Source organism: Strix aluco, chromosome 5, assembly GCF_031877795.1.
Source record: "Strix aluco isolate bStrAlu1 chromosome 5, bStrAlu1.hap1, whole genome shotgun sequence".
NCBI lineage: Eukaryota > Metazoa > Chordata > Aves > Strigiformes > Strigidae > Strix > Strix aluco.
In genome coordinates this window covers 48,273,854-48,292,314 of record NC_133935.1, presented here as the reverse complement: position 1 = coordinate 48,292,314, position 18,461 = coordinate 48,273,854, and the positions used below count along the sequence as shown (strand labels likewise).

The 18,461-nt window shown below is 39.3% G+C and overlaps 1 protein-coding gene across 1 annotated transcript in view; it reads right to left on the bottom strand.

The window, feature by feature from the left end:
* Positions 1-18,461, bottom strand: part of PTPRR (protein tyrosine phosphatase receptor type R) — a 157,790-nt gene that overhangs the window by 60,901 nt on the left and 78,428 nt on the right. The window contains exons 3-5 of the mRNA XM_074825441.1: positions 17,062-17,175; positions 13,551-13,706; positions 6,429-6,539 (exon numbers count right to left, since the gene is read on the bottom strand). Coding sequence (XP_074681542.1) covers positions 6,429-6,539; positions 13,551-13,706; positions 17,062-17,175 — 381 coding nt within the window. The remainder of the gene's footprint in view (positions 1-6,428; positions 6,540-13,550; positions 13,707-17,061; positions 17,176-18,461) is intronic.

Below are 18,461 nucleotides of genomic sequence, written 5' to 3'. Positions count from 1 at the left end.
CTCATTGTGAGACAGCAATTATTTGTAATACCAGCAGTTGTTTTATTAAAGGGGCAAATAACACAGAATAGAATATAGTTACATAAGACATTTTGAAGAAGGAAATACTGATGAATAGAGTAATTGTAGAAGAATCTGTAAGAATTTTAACACAAAAGAGACAATGGCACAAAATAAAATAGATATATCTAATTATAGCAGTCTCATTTTGGTTTAGAGCAGATGTTCTTAAGAGCTCTTACTTGTTTTGCATGGAGCTGATGGTTGAACAGAGTAACTTTACTAGGCCACTTTTGTAATGGTAGGCTGCTACTACTCTGAAATACCCCTCAGGATAAGGATATCCCTCGATAGCCTCAGAGAAACATAACTTGTTCTGGAATAAAGCTGAAGCAACACGTGGCCAATGAAGCTGTTTAAGCATCTGTTCAGAAAAGTGTGTTTTACAATTATCAAGACATTGATGTCTGAACATACTGTAACACCAGGATTCTCTGTCTACCCTTTGCTTATGAACTTGTATATCAGGTATCTGCATCAAAAGCTTTTCAGAAGTTGTACCGATCCTCTTCCACCAAACTTCACACTGATGTTGCTGTACACCAGCTTGGTGAGGGCTGTCAGGCAGCGTGTGCTTGATAATGTCACTCCAGAGGAACTTGTGTTATGCCTGTTTAACACATCTTATCTCTCTTGAGGGGAATGCAAAAAATTGTTTCTGAGTTGTAGTTGTGCCATTTTCAAAATGTGCCTTACAACCTATGAAATGTATGAGAATTACTATTCTGTATTGTGTGTGGAGGTGGGTGAAAGACACTTACACAGCTTTTTGAAGGTGTCTGCAGGTAACCTTATACCTTCTACTCCCCTTTATCTGTTGCCATAAAGCATTCAAACTGAATCCTGGTTTGCAAAGCCATAAAGACAAAGCCTAGACCAAAGCATTTTTCTGCTGCAAGTCAGAAGCTCTTTGACACCTGTTGCCCTGCTAGCACTGCGTAAAGATCCGTCACTCCATAGCTTTCCAGTGAAGACTGGATATATCTGATGGGTTTGTTTTTTCAAGGATTAGTATTAGAGGTTTAGCTGGGAGCTGACCTAATGTCATTAGCAATACACCCATTAAACAATACTTAACTACGTAAACCATCTGTTCATTCAGAAGAGTTTAGAATTAAATTGCATGGATAAGATAAGCTACTCTTTGCCATTATTTTGCAGAAAAAACAGCCCTACTGTGAAGGAAGGATGCAGGTATCAGTAAAGATAAAACAGGGGCTTGAAATATTTTTAACCCGCTTTTTCTCCAGGGATTGCTTTGGTTTCATTTGTTTCTGATAACCCACAGATATACAGCTCAGACATTCATGGGCATGACAATGTTAACCATACCTTCTTGTCACTGATATATATGTTCACATGGTTTTGTCCCTTGGAGACCCAGGGAATTATGGTTTTGACTTCCAAAAACCTGGATAAGTATTGTTTTATATCCTTTTTAATACTCTAATAATAGACCCTAGGAAAAAAGATAGCCTGCCACCAGCAGAAGCTGAAAAAAAGCTAGAAAACCACATCTGGTCTAAGAGTTAACACACTTTCCTCAGAAAGTGTGGTCAGTGCCATCATGTTTTTAATGAATCCCAGGTAAAAGTCAAACAAACAGAAATGGCCGAAAAGACGGTGATCAACCCAATCACTAAGCTCCGCAAAGGGAACAACTTAGTTGTACTCATATTTCAAATCACTTTAAATGCATCTGTCAGCATGAATGGAAAGATATATGAAGCCCCTAAATTAGGAAAACTGATGTTTTACTGATACCCCAGAAGATTCATTGTGAGGATAATCAGGAGGCATGGAGCAACTGAACAACACGAAATACTATCTTCCAAGACACAAAAGGTGGGTCACCTGTATTTTTTTTGTATATTAAGCCTAGGGTTCGAAGCTACAGTCCAAAAGGAAAATAACTCTTCTTTCTGATAGGGTGCTGACAGTATGACATTCACTCTTTATATCTCTGCTCAGACTTCTGCAAAGGAAAGCCTTGTTATGCCTTAGCTTGGCCAGTACCTCCTACCTACCCATTCAAAATATCAGTGGAAACTGCTTTTATTTATCTTCAGAGATCGACAGAAAATCCCAGCAAGATAACTATGTCTGCAGAATGAAGATCTTTGCAATGGTTATGTGGAGCAGTGATATGAAAACTCATCTGCCTAGAGATATTTAGGGCCCCCAGGACTGTATAGCACAATCTCCCAGAAACCATGGAAATTAAGACAGTTCACTCTAATTAAAAACATTCTCTCTAACAAGTACTTATCAACATGTGTGTGAGGCTGTATGTGTATCTCTGCATGAACAGAGCTATTGTGCATGTGTATACATGAGAAGAAAATTGGCTAACAAAATTTCCCTCAAACCCTGGGGAAGGGATGAAAGAACAAAAATGTGACAGATGTTAGTCATGTTGTTTGGTGCATTACTGGGAGGCATTTGGATACCATGATTTGAATGCGCTATAAAAAGTTCTATAGAAGCAGAATAAATGAATTCAGACAATCTAGGAGTAGTTTATAAACAAACCCCTAATATCAAGTTGGCTTAAATACTCTTACAATATGATAAAAATACATACTGTTAGTTTTGATTTAAATCTTTAAACTAGCAAAAGGTGAAGTTGATAGGCTGATATTAGTTAGTTGTGTATATTCTATAATCAAAGTGCTTTCAAAAGTCCTGCACCACTTTATGAATCCTGAAACTTGTAAATTTAAGAACAAGAGATAGGTCACATGAAAATTTGATGCTGGAATGTATTTTTTTTTTGTTACAATACAATGATGAAGCTGAAAAAATATTTATCATTTAAGTAACTATCTCCCCAAAACATCAAATAATTGTTTGTAACTCATAAAACACCACAGACAGTAGCAAAAATTTAGATCCTCACCATTTGTTGACAAAGCAAAGTTCATGAAATCATAGATTCATAGCATAGTTTGGGTCAGAAGGAACTTTTAAAGATCACCAAGTCCAATCCCTCTGCCATAAGCAGGGACATCTTTCACAGGTTAGATTGCCTATAGTTCGTCTTTCATTATTTTAAATTAAAAAAAATCCTACATTTTGATTATTTTTATTTAGTGGGAAAAAGAAATACATTTAGAAAACCCTCTTATCACAAGTAGCTACAAATATTTCATAATCTGAAGGTGATGCTTCCAGACTACTCAACAGATACTTATATGTACGTATTTTAAGGAAAAAAAGGATATGCAAACATGCTAGTTTATAAAAACAGGCAAAATTAGTAAGAAATATATTAGCAAAACACTGTCAAACATTCTGTTATTTAGTAAATGTGGTGATGGATCAGTTATTTCTCTATTTATGTAACATAAAAAATACACATAGAAGTGCTAAAAGTATTTATTCTTACTTAGCACTTTGCTTGGCAAACTTTATAAATGATGTATGATGTTCCCAGTGGAAGTGAGCCCATGGTCAGCCCATGATGAGGATAGCAATGAGCTGTGTGTTGGCTTCCACATATGATGAATCGCTCCTGGGATGCAAGAGGTTCCCATACCATGACAACAAGGACTAGCTGAAGAAATACATAAAACTACCTCAGAGGCACAATTTACAAGTCCGAATTTAGCTCATGTACTGCTGTATTACACTGTTTAGCAATACTCTGCACTGTAGATTTTTATGAATAGAGGCCAGATATTTGATAAATTTCAGCCAAGCATTAAGAAGCCTAAAAGCTGTTAATGCACAGTGCACTTTCAGCGCAGGGAAGCATCATGATTTGTAAAACCCAGTTAAGAGACAAGGATGCACATTTTACATTTTCTGCAGAAATTACACAGAACAAAGCACTAACACCAACAACTCACACTGCCTTACACTGAGCAATGTCGATCATCATAATCATCACTTAAAGTACTTCCTACTCCACACTTTAAAGGACACTTACAAGTCATCTACAGATGCAGGCTAAACTTTCTGCTTTTGGACCCTCTAAACTACAAATAACCACCTATGGAAAATAGGTGCCTACCCTGTAACTTTAAAAATGGGGCTGCATTTTGGTGGTCTCATATGGTTGCTACAGCCAAAGCTACTTAGGATGAGCCCTAACGCCTTACGCTAAAGCTGAATGGTCTGCTAGACTGCAATGGCTGAATTTGAAATACTGAACTCCTACTTTTCATAAATCTGCACTCTGACACACATAAAGTGGGATGAAAAACAATGTGAGCTGTTTGTTAGCCTTATAGATTGCACAAACTCTATGTATCAGCAGGTCTTGGCAAAATCTGAGACAGTATCCATTTACACAGTCTAATAGCACATGTAAAGATACAGGGTGGACCTGTGAGGGGACAGAGATGGGAATGCCTGCAGGAAAGACCATAGCATCAAAGTAAATCTATCTGGAAGAGAGTTCAAGGAGTCTACTAGTATTTACCTCTGCCCTAACTCCAGATCAGCCACACCCAAGTATTCCTGACAGATGCTTGGCTAAAACCTTAATGGGTGAAAACTCCCAAGTTTCCCCAAGCAATACGCTCCAGGGTCTAGTGACCCATGCAATAACAAACCTCTTTCTAATGAGTCAGCCAAATCTCCCCTTCAAAAAATTTGCTTCTTTTCTAATCCCCAGTGGAGAAAGTATTATCTTCTTCCTTATCACAGCCTTTGAAATCTTTCCATGTTTGAGAACTATCATGTTTCTCCTTGCTCATCTTTTCTCTGTTATAAACAAACCAAATTATTTCATGTCTTCTGTATCTCTGATCACCTTGTATTTCCTCCCTACTGTAATTGCTTGGCATTTTTCACGTGTGGTACTCAAAAGAGACCACAGAGAATGAGCAAGACGCGATACTATAACCAAATTATTACCAAAGCCAAGTTGAATGCAGATCTTAAGAGATCATACCCTCATTTATACATTCCAGGGCAAGAAGTATATTTTTTGCAACAACGTGATGTTACTCTGAAGTTAGCGAAGTCAGTGGGTGCGCTGTGGTACTGCTGGAACCTTTCCTACAGAACTGTTGCTTTGCCACGTATTTCCTACGTTTTATTGATGCACATGATTAGAGCCCTTGTCCCTGCTGAGCAGCATTCTTGTTACTTTCCATCTTTTCTCCAGCACCTTAATAATATTTTAAGTTCCGATACTGTCCTTCACAATGCTTATAATTCACAATACCGTCTACGCATTCCAAATAATTAAGGAAAATATTGTGTAGTACCGGGACAAGGACAGACAGCATTTTCTATACCCTTCCAGTTAAGCGGTCAGTAGTGACCAAAATATCTGCTTCTCCAAAGTAAAATTTTGAGTAAAAGTTAGTACTTCTAGAGTTACCGTCCTATTTTTGAATGAGATGGCATGGAGAAATGACAATGACTAGGAAGTGGAAATTATATAAAACAACAATTATTGTGAGAAGATAAGTGCATTTCAAATCTTAGGGAGACATTAAAAGTTTAAATAACATTTTGTTATAAACGTGATCATTTATTAATATCTTCAGTTTAAACATTCTTTCCATCTTAAGGTTTTAAGTGGGAAATCCATCTAGGTTAAAGAAAATTAAATGTGTTTGAAAGCAAAATATCTCAGAAGACTCCAAGATACTATGTATTCATAAATGCTGAGAACTGTCATAGAATTCAGTAATCCCTTATATTTATGCACCACAGAAGAAATATACAATTCAGAGAAGGAAAACATGTGAGATACAACATTGGAAAAAATGCAAAAATTGCCCTGTGAAAGTCAGTGGTGGTGTAGTGTTCATCTTCCGTGTGACCCTTTCACATCTCATATTCAGCATTTTAGAAGTATGTCTAATGCCCAGAAACCTGGCCACTAAACTCATAGAATGTAAATGGCAAAGTTGTCCAAAAATACGATCACTCCTTCATGTACTTACTAGTTATTTCAGTTTAAAATTTGTGTATTCGATACATGAATACCAACATACACTCTAACAACTGTGCACTGACAATATTGTATTGATGTGGTGTTGTTTCTACTATCCAATAAAATTGAAATACAGACAGCTAACGTGACTTCAGGGATCCCGGGATCTTAGTAAGAAGGTTGAGAAGTCATCACTCATGTCACTATACAGTTACTCTGAAGATTTAAGAGCCCATTATTTATTTCTTCAGCTTCCTTCTAGTTACATTCTTCAACTGGACTCAAAATATATCAAGAAATGTGGTTCTTCAAACTCTGGCTTCACAGCATTATGAGTGCGACCAACTCTTACCTTGTAACTGAGTTTTTAATAGCTTTGAGAAAACATCTCTCATGTAAAGAGTATGTGACTCTATCCTTCAGACAGAGAAAAGCATGAAGAACAGCAAAAAAATGTAAAAAGGAAACTTACCATTAAACAAGTTACTAGAATGACAAAGATGCTGAGAAATATGACAACTGCATAAAATCCTTCTTTGCTCCAGATTTTGTCCGCTTCACGCTGGCCTTGCAAAACATTTTTCTTTTTTAAGCAATAAAACAGAAAGAGGAAGAGAAAAAAAGTTACACAGTAGCGTGCGCAGATTAAATAGCTCTCGTCAGGCATTAATCACCCTCCTCAGCTTTGTCACAGTTCACATTCCACAGTATATGGCACTCACTTTGAACGCTGTAATTTGCACACCCACCTCGGCCACGCACCCTGCCTGCACTCTGTGTGTCCGTGTGCGTGCGTGCCACCCAGGGGTCCTAACGCTATGCCAGATGATCTAGGAGCTTCTCTGTGGCTGCTGAGAGAAGCCACCAGGACACATGGGCTGGTGGAAGGTAAGCAAACAAGACCCACGGTCTTTCTTGGAAACTACCTGGCTCATTGGCGCAAGGGCTGCAGGAGCCACTTGCCCTGCCTCTTTCTCCCCAGCGCTTATCTCCAGCCCCAGCACCCACGCGCCAGCCTTGGGACTGTTTACACTTGACATAGGAGCAAAGAGCAGGTGACTTGTCAGTTTGTCTTCATGAGCCAGGAAGCCCTGACACATTTAGAGTACACACACACACATACATGTGCATACGTAAAAAATTCTGACTATGCTGAAAGCAATCTCATTATCCATCTATCTATAATTCTGATCATGCTTAAAGTAATCTCATTATCTTTGGGTTTCTGCTGATAGTACATTTCTAAAACAGCTGTGCTCACTAAAATTTCCAGAACTCCTGGGGATTTCCTGGGGATTATGAAATAATAATAATTGTAAAAGCATTTATTTTTTGCTTTATTGCAGTGTGGGGACTTGGTTGGGCTATTAAATTACCAGAATTTCACTATGTTTCCAAACAGAGATTCGGTAGTAGAAACAGGGTACATGTACCCTCAGTCTACCTGCTATATATTATTTAGAATAAAGTCTGCCGTCTTGTGTTTCTGTGACCGCAGTTCAGTAGACATTGCTCACCCAATTTTCAGCTGCTTGCTTTTCTTTTCTTAATTGTGTATTTTCAGTACAGTTCTCAGACTGACTAAAACCAACTTTCTTAAATTCTGGTTTCCACTGTAAATGTTCAAGTTCTTGGTGTTTTCCTTTCACTGATATTCCCTAATGGCTTTAATTAAACTTCTCATTTAACTAGTGAGTTGTCTTCCCATGTCAAGGTGGCCTTTTTTCCTCTCTGGGGACATTGTGTAAGAGGACTGGGAGATTTCCACAGAGGAGAGTTCCTCCGTTTAAAAATGAGTGGCTACTCACTGGAACTGTGCAACTGCAGGGACCCTCTTGCACTTTACATGAGTACCTCATGCTCCAAAGTCTGCTTAGCCACTGATGAGCCTGCTCTTTTGAGTAGTTAATGTATCAAGGAAACTCCTTGTGTCCATCAGCCTCCCAAACATAGAATGTCCTGATGAAGTTGAATTCATGTGGAAAGGCTTGCTGAGGAGGAGGAGATCATGGACTGGGGAAGAGAGGACAAGCTGACAAAAACCTGCCACATGCTGGATCCCAATAGAGTTTTCATGGTCCTCCTTTCAGCACAGGTTTGTCCCCTGCCTGCTTTGAAAAGGGCCAGGACAATGCAGCTTTAACTCAATGCAGATGCAAAACAAATCACAGATCATACTGACAGAAAATGCAAACTTTATAGAAGTGTTTGGTACCATGGTTAATTTACAGAGACTTGCTTGCTAAAAAAAAATACATGTGTATAACCGGGAGTCAACTGCTTTAGAACTGAAAGCATAATAATGAAGAGTTTTCTCTGGAAGTCATAGCCCTAGGGACCAGAATGGAAATCCTTTACCCTCTTCTGCTAAACTATAGAAACAGACCTTGTAAAATTAGTGTATTTCTGTGTGTGTGTGTAATCACACAATGTTTCATGATCTGGGCTTAAAAGTACTGCAGGTATTGACAGTTTAACAAGGTTTGTAAGTGTCAGTCTGGTGTTTAGTGAGCAACTTAAAAACCAGGGCTTTCAAAGATAAACTGGAAATCTTGCCAAATATTTCCTAGACATATTCAAAGACCGTTGCCACTCTAACGGGGTGCAGCTCTCCATGCAATCTGCTACCTCAGCACAGCAAGGTTATTCTGCTGTGCTCACGGCACAGGACTTGCGTCCCAATCCTGGCTCAGAGCCCACGTTTGCAGCTGTTCTGCACTCGGGACTGCTCCTGTTGGGCTCCATGGGAATCCCACGGCAACAGCAGCAGCTGCAGCTCTGGCCCATTAGCAATAAACAAGGTGTTTGACCCTGGGTGGGTTACCCGATGGCTTTCTGGCGTTTCAGACTTCTCAGGAGGAAATCTAGATAGAAAGCAGGACCTGAAGAAGAATTGGCCACGCTGACCTTATGTAAGTGAGTAAATGGGGTTTTTTTTATACCTCTTCACTGTAACAACAAATACACTAACAAGTAAATGAAGAGTTAATAGGATTTTTTGACTCAATGGGTGAGAGACTTAACTGTTATTCATTAGCGTCAGTAAACTTTTAAGACTTTGTAATAATAGACTTTGTATACGAAACTGAGTTTAAAAGAACTAGTATCTATGATGTCTGTCTATGTACTATCTATGTACATGTGTTCAGGACATGTCTTTCCCTGATTTGTCTTTCTAAAAATAAAGTTCAAAGAATGTTTACAAATGCTGTAAAAAGGGTAAAAAAATGTATGCCACAACTTAAACATATCTGACACACCGTTTTGAAACACTTTAGCAGTACCTTCACCTAACCAAGGAAATCTCTCTCCCTGATCTAACTGCAGGACAGCAGAATTGTTGCTTAAACTGCTCCCTAATGATAGAAGAGGCTGTGACCTACAGTAACTGAGTCACCTCACACCCATGATAAGGCATCGCTTTTTGAAACATCAGTGCTGCTCATTCAGAACTTTGTTCCTCGGTCTGGGAGAACTGATAAGACGGATGGCAACTGCCATGCTCACTACAGATTGTTGACGCCCAGGAAACAAGCTCACAGGATGGCCAAATGCTAGGGAGAAAGCAAGAAAAAGAGAGGACTTCTGTCCACGACCACAGACAATGAGCCTTCTGCATGGAGATGTGCTGTGTCAGTTGACTGATGTTACTCCACATTTCTCTCACTCAGCTGGGAGCCTTTTCCTGCCTGAGAATCCACTAAGACTTTCAGATAGTTTTTGAGAAGTGGGAATGTACCACTGCCATCAGAGGGCAGGAAGATAAATTCAAACTAAACCGCAAAAAGCCACAGCTGATGAAGGCAGGGTAATACCAGAGCAGGTGAGGTGGCAGGGGAGTTCCAGTAGCTCAGGCACCATCAGGTCCCAGAGCAAACCTGGCTACAGGGAGGAAGGCTCATCATCATGTACATCATCAACAGCATCATCCCCCAGTGTTTGACTCCATTCCTAAGGAGCTGCCACAATCAGGTGAGTCATTCAGGCAGAATTAGTCAGGTTAATTTAAAGAGTTTAAATTCAGCATGATTCAAGGTGGGGAAGAATCAATGTATTCTTAACAATCCCACGCTATCACTAACCTTACTGAAGAGTGCCTGCACAGGCATCTGCTTTGCTCTAAACTGGAACAAATGTATTTAGAAAAATGATTTCTTATAAACTTTATTTTTTAAAGAAAAGACATTAAAAATCGACTCTGTTTTTTCTGGTCTTGTTATGGAAAACTAGTGGATTATTTCTACAAACAAGTAAAATGAGCACCCAGCTTTTGATAATAACATGAGAGACATTGACCTGAACTAGTCACTGTAAAATCCATGACTGAACGATCCTGCCAAGGTATCAGGAGCTGCCAGGAAAGGTAAGTCTTCACTGGAAAGTAGGTGAATTTGCAAATTAGTTGTTAACCCCAATTAATTCCTTGGGCTGAAACACTAATGAAAGCACGGCAAGCTGTAGTTCTGAGCTCAGAGGAAATTTTCCAGGGAGCTGGGGATCAAACTTAAGATCAAAAAGGGTTCATCGAAGTTCACATTGAGTTGCTTTGTTTTTTTCTGCTATTTGAACTATGTCAGGTAAACCAGGTTAGGAAAGTCTGCCAAGAAATCACTTCCACTCCCAGTGAAAACTTTCAGGAACATGGGTGACCTCTCAGACTCCCAGGACACTGGATAATAGCTACTTAGTGTCTGTCATGACAAAATCTCCCCAAAGACTCTACCTTACACACATGTGCGATAGTGTTGTGATTCCATGTCAAAGCTGGCAGGCCTGCAGGGCTCCTGTCCCTGTTGCGGTGCTCTGGGTGCACCCATGCAGGTGTAACGCTACGTCTGCCTTGCCTGAGCACAGGAGCGCATCCTTGTGCTCTGCTTAGTTCCCAGGCTCCTCTGTCTGTCTAGGTTGTTGTAATTTCTAAGCTATTGGTTTTGATCACTTGTCCTTACAATGACTTACGGTTTCTGTATGCTTTAAGTGCATGATTGCTTCCTTTGATTTCTTCTCTAAGAAGTTAATATCACACACTTCAAAGGCAACCAACAGAAGCCTTGTACAAGGAGGCTGTAATGGTACATTCTGGGATTGCATAATTCTGGCATGAACTCTGGAAATTTCTCCTTTAGTGCCACATCTCCCAGATGGCAGTTAGCTTATTTCTCAAAAGACAGTAACCCTTATTTCACTTACTGTAACTTCAGTTATTTTTGTCATTCAAAACCACTTCAAGTTTCTTCTCTACTAAGCTCTGAAATCCAGTAGTATTTTCTTTCTTTCTCTGAGCACAATTTAAAGACATTAGGAAGTCAGGATTCCCACATCATAATAACATGGACTGCCTGAGTCATTGAATTTAGTCCCACCAACAAGCACCAATTCAGTAGACTTTTCTGCGGAAGTCTGCTCCTGGCCCTGATACACACCATAAACCAGAACACAATCCTAAATCCCACTTCATGCACAAACTTTAGACCATAATAAAAGAGCAAATGTTACAACTACAATAGGCCATTGGAAGAGAAAGGACATATGGAAGGTATTGCCATTGCCCTGGATCCCTGAAATGGCAATGACTCCATTAAATTAAATTTTCACATTCCCACAGGTATGTATCCCATTGTACACCAGGCAGCAAAGGACTCTAGAGGTTCCTAAAGCAAAGGTATATAGGGAATCTGCTCTTTTAGCTACTGCAGAATAAGAAAGTAGGCTATGAATTTTGAGACAGCTGATTTAATTGAAAATAGATCAATCAGTGATGAATGCATCAGCAGATGTGAACTGGCAAATTATTACTGGAATGAATGGAAATGTAGTTCCGGTCACCTACATCCATTGAGACTTGCTGTTTATGGTATCACACGGAGACCTTAAGCAGAGCGCCTCAGTTTTCCACTTGGGTTTTCCTACATAATCTTGGTAAAGCTTCTTAGGACAGGGTAATGTCCCCCACCATTAACCCTCTACAGCTGGGGGTCTAGTTTAAACTAATCCTTGTTAGGAAGTCAACCAAGCAATCTCAGGAGAGGTATCTCAGAGATGGGATGAACTGCCTGCTGAATGTATCTCTTCCTGTCTGTTTACTGTAGAGAGAGCTAGTAGACTTTCAAGCCTTAGGCAGCTCATACTGAAATAGGCAGCTAAAAAAGGAAACAACTTCCAGTCCTAACACCTCTGTGTCAGCCACCCACCTAGAAAGATGTGGATAATGCTTCCTTTCTGCACAGATACACTGATAGGGCACATACAATACTGGTTGTGAAACATTCAGACTTTTTGGTGGAAGCATGTACAATTTATTAGCTCATGATTTAATTAGGATTGATAGCTCAGGAATACATACACACAATGGGTAAAACACTGTGTCAAAGCTATGTAAAGCATAGCTCAGGTCGCTGATGGGCGATATAAAGACCTGATCTGACAGCACTGCTTGGCTTCGTTTTGTATTAGAACAGCAAAAACTTGAGAATCCACCTATATTCATAGTGCTGTAGTAGAGCATGTAAAATTGCATTAAACTGGCCTTGTTTTTATATTTCATTTTTTGTACCAAAGACATCTTCCAGATTCTTAAACACAGTTAGAATGCTTAAAATGAACAAAAGCATTTCTAATCAGTAGAAATACAGGTGAACATACCAGCCAGTACTAACTCAGCAATGGCTCGAACACAGGTTTTGGATGTAAAAAAACCAGGAACTCTTTACCCATAGGGGGAAACAGCTCATCAGAACCTCTATTTTTCTCCACTTTTTTGACTTTTTTGGACATAGACATTTCTGCAGTCAAAATGGGAGCTTCCACGAAAAATGCTGATTCTTGATAACATGTTTGAAATTATTCGGACCTCACACTGAATTCTGAGGTAAGGGCTTCTAAGACACTAAATAAAATGCAGTGTGATGTGACCATGTCCATGAGCTCAGTGATTTCCTTTCCTAAAGGCCTTCTCTCTTTTTCATTTGCTGTGCATAGCTCAAGTGGCCAGCCCAGAATTAGATGTCCATCTCACTGGTAATGTCTGGGACACTGTGGAGATGGCAGTGCAGTCTCTGCTTTGAAATACATTTTTTTTTCCAAAAAATGGATGTAGTCATACAAATAATAGCTACAAGATTTATTTCTGCTCTCTTTTTGGAGCAGATAAACAAAAGAAATCTCTCACTTCTCCTGAGAACAGAAAGAAGCATGGGTACAAAGTACAAATTCAGTTTTTCAAAATCATGTCAGACACAAGTTACACAAGTAGTAATGCTCACACCTGACATCTGCATTTCTTTTCTCTCTACTGAAATCTTTATACCTTCCAACCTGCATTATTAGACTAAAAATCCTTGGGCCCACATCCTTTAAGGCAATTGATGCATGCTTAGGATCTAAACTCTGATTTCAATGGTAGCCCAGCTGTGTGAGGAGGACCTGGATATTAATGCCTGAGTAGCCTAATGAAGCACCATTAAAGTAATTTAACAGGGCTAGCTGTATAATTGCCTTATAGCAGTATGTTTGAGAACCTCAGCCTGAAAACTACCAAGGATGTAATAACTGCCTAATCTGTAACAAACTACAGGTTAGGAAATTGATAACCAACCTCAGGGGAGACCTCTGTTATTCCAAACTGGGATAAACTCTGATGCAAAATGTTGATATTAAGGGAACGCAGCACTTCTTCAGATGGGAGCGCCTCAGAAATTCCTGGCTTTCTGTTCAGTGGGGACACAAACAGTTCCACACAGTTCTTCTTCCCCTAGGAAAATTAAAAAAATGCAGAATCATAGGAACGGTCTGAGATTAGATAATCTCTGCTGTCTATAGATAGTAATTATAATTTTAAAAACAAAAGCATGGAATATAAAGGCTGCAACCTGTTCTCTGAGGAGAGTATACTTATTGTCTGACTCCTTAAATCCCAGCTGACTGTGCAAGAAAATGTAAATATCGTACGTGGGCATGTGTGCTTGGTCTCATTCACTGTTGACAAGGTACCCTCTTCCTGAGTCTAGTACCATTAAATAAGATGTCAACGTAACATGGTGAGGGGAGGAGCCATGGGATGGGGTCAAGGGCAAAGTGCCAGCATGGATTTTAGCAGATAGTTCATCTGATCTGATCTGAAATGCAGCCCTGTTTTAGAAGGTGGTCTTTAAACAGGAATGCTTAGTATAATGCTGTGGTATTTTGGCACTGCGTTCTGATCCCATGTCAACACATTGCAGACACTGCAATGAAGTATAAAGTCCTTTTAGTCGACTGCAGTGCAACTCCTTAAAAAGGCACAACAAAATTAAAGGACCAGAAAAGGGTTGTTTACATTTAATGGGTAAACTGAGAATGCTTACTCTCCCCTCTATTAACTCCTGCCTTAGTGTCTTTGATGCAGTCCTGGCAGCCCAAGAGGCGCTGTATTAGAGATGCTGGTGATGCTCACTCTGTCACAAGGGAGCAAAAGGAGAGACTGCCAGAGGGTTCCTCTGGTTGTGACAGACTAGAACAGCACCCAATACCAGCACTCCAGACAGTGCTGATGTCCAAATGGGGTGTGGGAATCCAGGTTCCCCAGGGCTGTGGCCAACTTAGCTGAGGCTGTGATGTAGAGTCTAGTCCTGCAGCAGTTCCACACATGCAAGGTAAGCATGGAGCTACTGCCTGCATTGCTGCCTGCGCAGGCAAGAACCTCACTGGTCTGGTTATTTGCTATTCATCATTATGGAATGGGAGAGATCAGTTCAAACCGAGAGAATTCTGATTTCTCCCACCTCCTTCCCCTCACCTTGAAAGTGCATCATTACCTTTACTGAAGTGAAGGAAAAGACATCTTTTGCTATTCTTAAAATACCTAGTTTTGCATTCAGAAGTAGAGCTGCACAGAAAGGGATGCTTTCAACCATGTTTACCCTAAATCTGCCTTCTGTGCTCTCAAATATGTTGCTGGTCTTATCAATCAGATTGGTAAGGACACTGGCTACTGGTGGGACTGGGCATTTTTCAGTGGGACTATTCAGATCAGCAGGGTTATAAGGAGTGAAAACAGACATACAGGTCTGGAGTGTCAGTTCAAGGCAGAGACTTTTGTCAAGCTGAAGAAGCTGATGTGAGGCTGTGGTCCTATTCAGTCTCTGACATGGATAGGTGGCTGGTTCTGGGTGTAGATGGCAGGCAGAAGGCAAGGCTTTGTGCGGATGCAGCATTCCCAGTGTTTCATGCCTCCTCTACTTAGGAGTTCTTCTGCCCATTAAAAGGCCTTTTTGGGAGGAGGATTTACTGGAAAGGTTAAGGAGACACTGGAAATGCCCAGTTAATATTTCCTGGCACACTATGTGATCTTATATGTAAGAGGCTAGCAAGCCCTCTCCTCTCCTGGTACCCAGCCACACCCTGGCTACTAGGCTCCTGATCATTTCTGAGAGCTGCTCGCTTGGGAGGGCGTCAGCTAACCTCACCTCAGTCATCTAAACTACCTCCAAAATCAGCAGGGAGGAGAGGCTGGCATCTCTAGAGAATGATTTAATCCATCCTAAAATAATCAGGATCTCAATGACTCTCCTCCCCCAGTTACCCTTCTCTATACTGCTTTTACAGGGAGCCTAGATGAGTAGCTTAGACTAGGCTGAAGTGAGATGAATTTTGATGTGCCCTGCTTGCTTGCCAGCACTTTGCACAAGAGGCACTGTCTCTCGTTAGAAGGATGCAAAGTGGAAATAATGTCTCCTAAGATAGATTTTTCTTCCTTGTGAATTTTGACTCTGTGTGATTTTTAGAGCCAATAGGACAAAAGTTTTCTTTCTTTCTTATATCACTAAAATATTAACTCACAGCAGACTTTTACAGATGTTGAGAATACTAATTAATGAATAGTACTCACTGTATTCTGAGTTATATGCAGGTGCAGAATGATATTACCTCTTCCTTTAGTTCACAAATGAGAAAGGGAAATGCTTCGGAACCAACAGGAAAATAAACAGTATATTTCTTCTGCTTAGTTACCTAATTTCCACAGAGCATAGTAAGAAAGATACTAAATGACTTAGTATGTTGAAATACACATCCCAAACTCTGGAACATTTCTCATTTAATTGTGCTTTTCTCTGAGTATGTCTTTCAACCTTTCATTTTGTTTAATGCAGGGGACAAAGGAGATTTAGCATCACTTGTCATGAATGAATGACATCCCTGGCTAACATGAAAACGGCTGCATTGCATTCCTATTGATCTTTTCCACTGTACTTCTTGTGTGATCCTTTCTCACAGAGACATTATTTGAAGGAATTTTATAATCCTTTTTGATGTATACAATCCTGTCAAGCTATCAAGGCAGGAAATACTTTAATGCTGAACCTGTCAGTTTTCTTCCCTAATATTCAACCTGCATGTAGAATAAAATAACTCTTCTTCCCTCTGCAATGTGAAATGAATGATAGCAATACACCATGATGTTGGGTTTTTTGCTTCATGGCAAAACGGTCATAAAAAGACAACAGTGTTAAGAATGTATGCTCTTAACCACACACAGAAAACCATGCAATAACTGCTTTAAAAAAGTCTTTGTTGCCAGAAGCAAATTTGTCATCATCTTTTGCAAATACAGTACCGTAGTCTACAAGATCATTTCTGAGCATATATTATTATAGCTGAATAGCAAAATATGAATATTAATATTGTGAGAAGTCATTTAATTTACTAATGGAAAGTCTGAGGATAAATTGTGAAGATGCCTTTGAAAGGCAGAATCACATGTATTTTTTGAGTAATATTCAACCTTTGAGAAACAAAACATGAATAAGTGTTTCTTAATGAATGTGATGTAGAACTGCATTGGAATGAAAACTAAGGGATAAGCAATCTGCTTATGAATAGGATTCAAAGGAGATTTATCTGACTTAATTTTTCTCTAGACTGTAACTGAGAATATTTTCCTTTCAGAAGAAAATTTAAATCATTTTGTAATGGAGATCTATTTTCCTGTAGTGCAGTTAAAATAATATTGGAAAAAAGTATTTTTCTGTTCTATTTTATTACACTTTTCCATAGCGACAGGAAAATAAATTTAACAGAATTCAAAATAACCAGGTACATTTTATTATACACAGCCCTTTGGTACTTACAATGAGTCTGTTGATATGAACTTGCTGAGGTAACAGTCCCAGTGCTGCTGCCACTCCTTGGCGAAATATCCGAAGCAATGTGATATTCAGCTTGTTTACATCCATTTGCAGTGTCTGAAAAACAAAACCAGTTCAGATTAACTCCTTGCTCAACACATTCAGTTCTCAAGATGACTGATCTCTGGGACTCTTCATTAATTGTTTTTTCCCAGAACAATAATCTGCAATCTTCTTGCATTGCAATAAAGAATAAGTCCAAAGAAAAATTTAAGCATCTTAAGTGCTGCTCATTATCAAAGTACCACCTTCCTCAACTACATTCAAAATAGGTTCCAGAGGTTTTTGGCTAAATTCCTTGGACAAGTCATAGTGTTCAAGATAACACAATTACTACATTAGAAATGGAAGTCGAGCATTAAATATCAATTCACCTTTAAAGAATGAGATGTTGAATTTACACAATGAAGATTTGCTTTGAATATTATCTTAGCATTTCTCCTTACAGGTGAAGAATGAGTCAGACATAGTGGAATTATACAATTTTAATTCAGATTAGCGGCTTCTGAGATCAAAAAAGAAACATTCTGGATACATTCCACATGGTTGAATTTCCTAAAACTTCCTCATGTGAGTCAGAGAACACTATAATTCTCATCAGACACCAACTATATCACTGAAGTATTTTCTTTCTCTGTGTTAGAATCATAGTGAAATTTAAATGTTTTGTCAAGTTCAAATCCTTCCCATGAAGTCAGTGGAATTTTAGCCAGGAAATAATTTAGGTTCAAATTTTCTGTTTCCAAGAAGAACTAGATATGGGTCTTCACGTGACACCTGGTGGCCAGTACTTCCATGTGGTACTCTGGGGTCCCTTTCTTTGCTTCCATACCCCTTTGCAGACAACAGTAGTGGAGAAGAGAGGGAAGAGAAGTATGTCAGATGGTCCCAGAAGGCTTCCAATGTTTCTGGCAACTTCTGACTTAGGAAGTTAGTAAGTTCTGACTGAGCCAGCTGACTTGAGCTGAAAAAGATTTTTTATTTTAAACCTCCTATTTAGAGCCACAGGCCATCTCGCTGCTCTGAGGATCCAAGCAAGTATTCTTCCTTCCTAACCAGAACTGCATAAAGAGAATTAAGTATCTATGGGTCAGATGTCACACTGGGAATATGGTTATGGTCTAGAAAGAAAAGCAACTTTTTTCTCAAAGAAAAACAGCATCAGACATTTTGACCATTGTTATTTATTTATGTTATGATGTAAAACCATAAAGTATTTGCTTTCTTTTTCCACTGTCAATTTGATTTTTCCATCAGTACTGAGTGTTTTTCATTTTTTCCCCCCTTTTCTCATTTTTTTTTACACTAATGGGATTGTCAGTTCTTGATGCATCAGCTGAGAT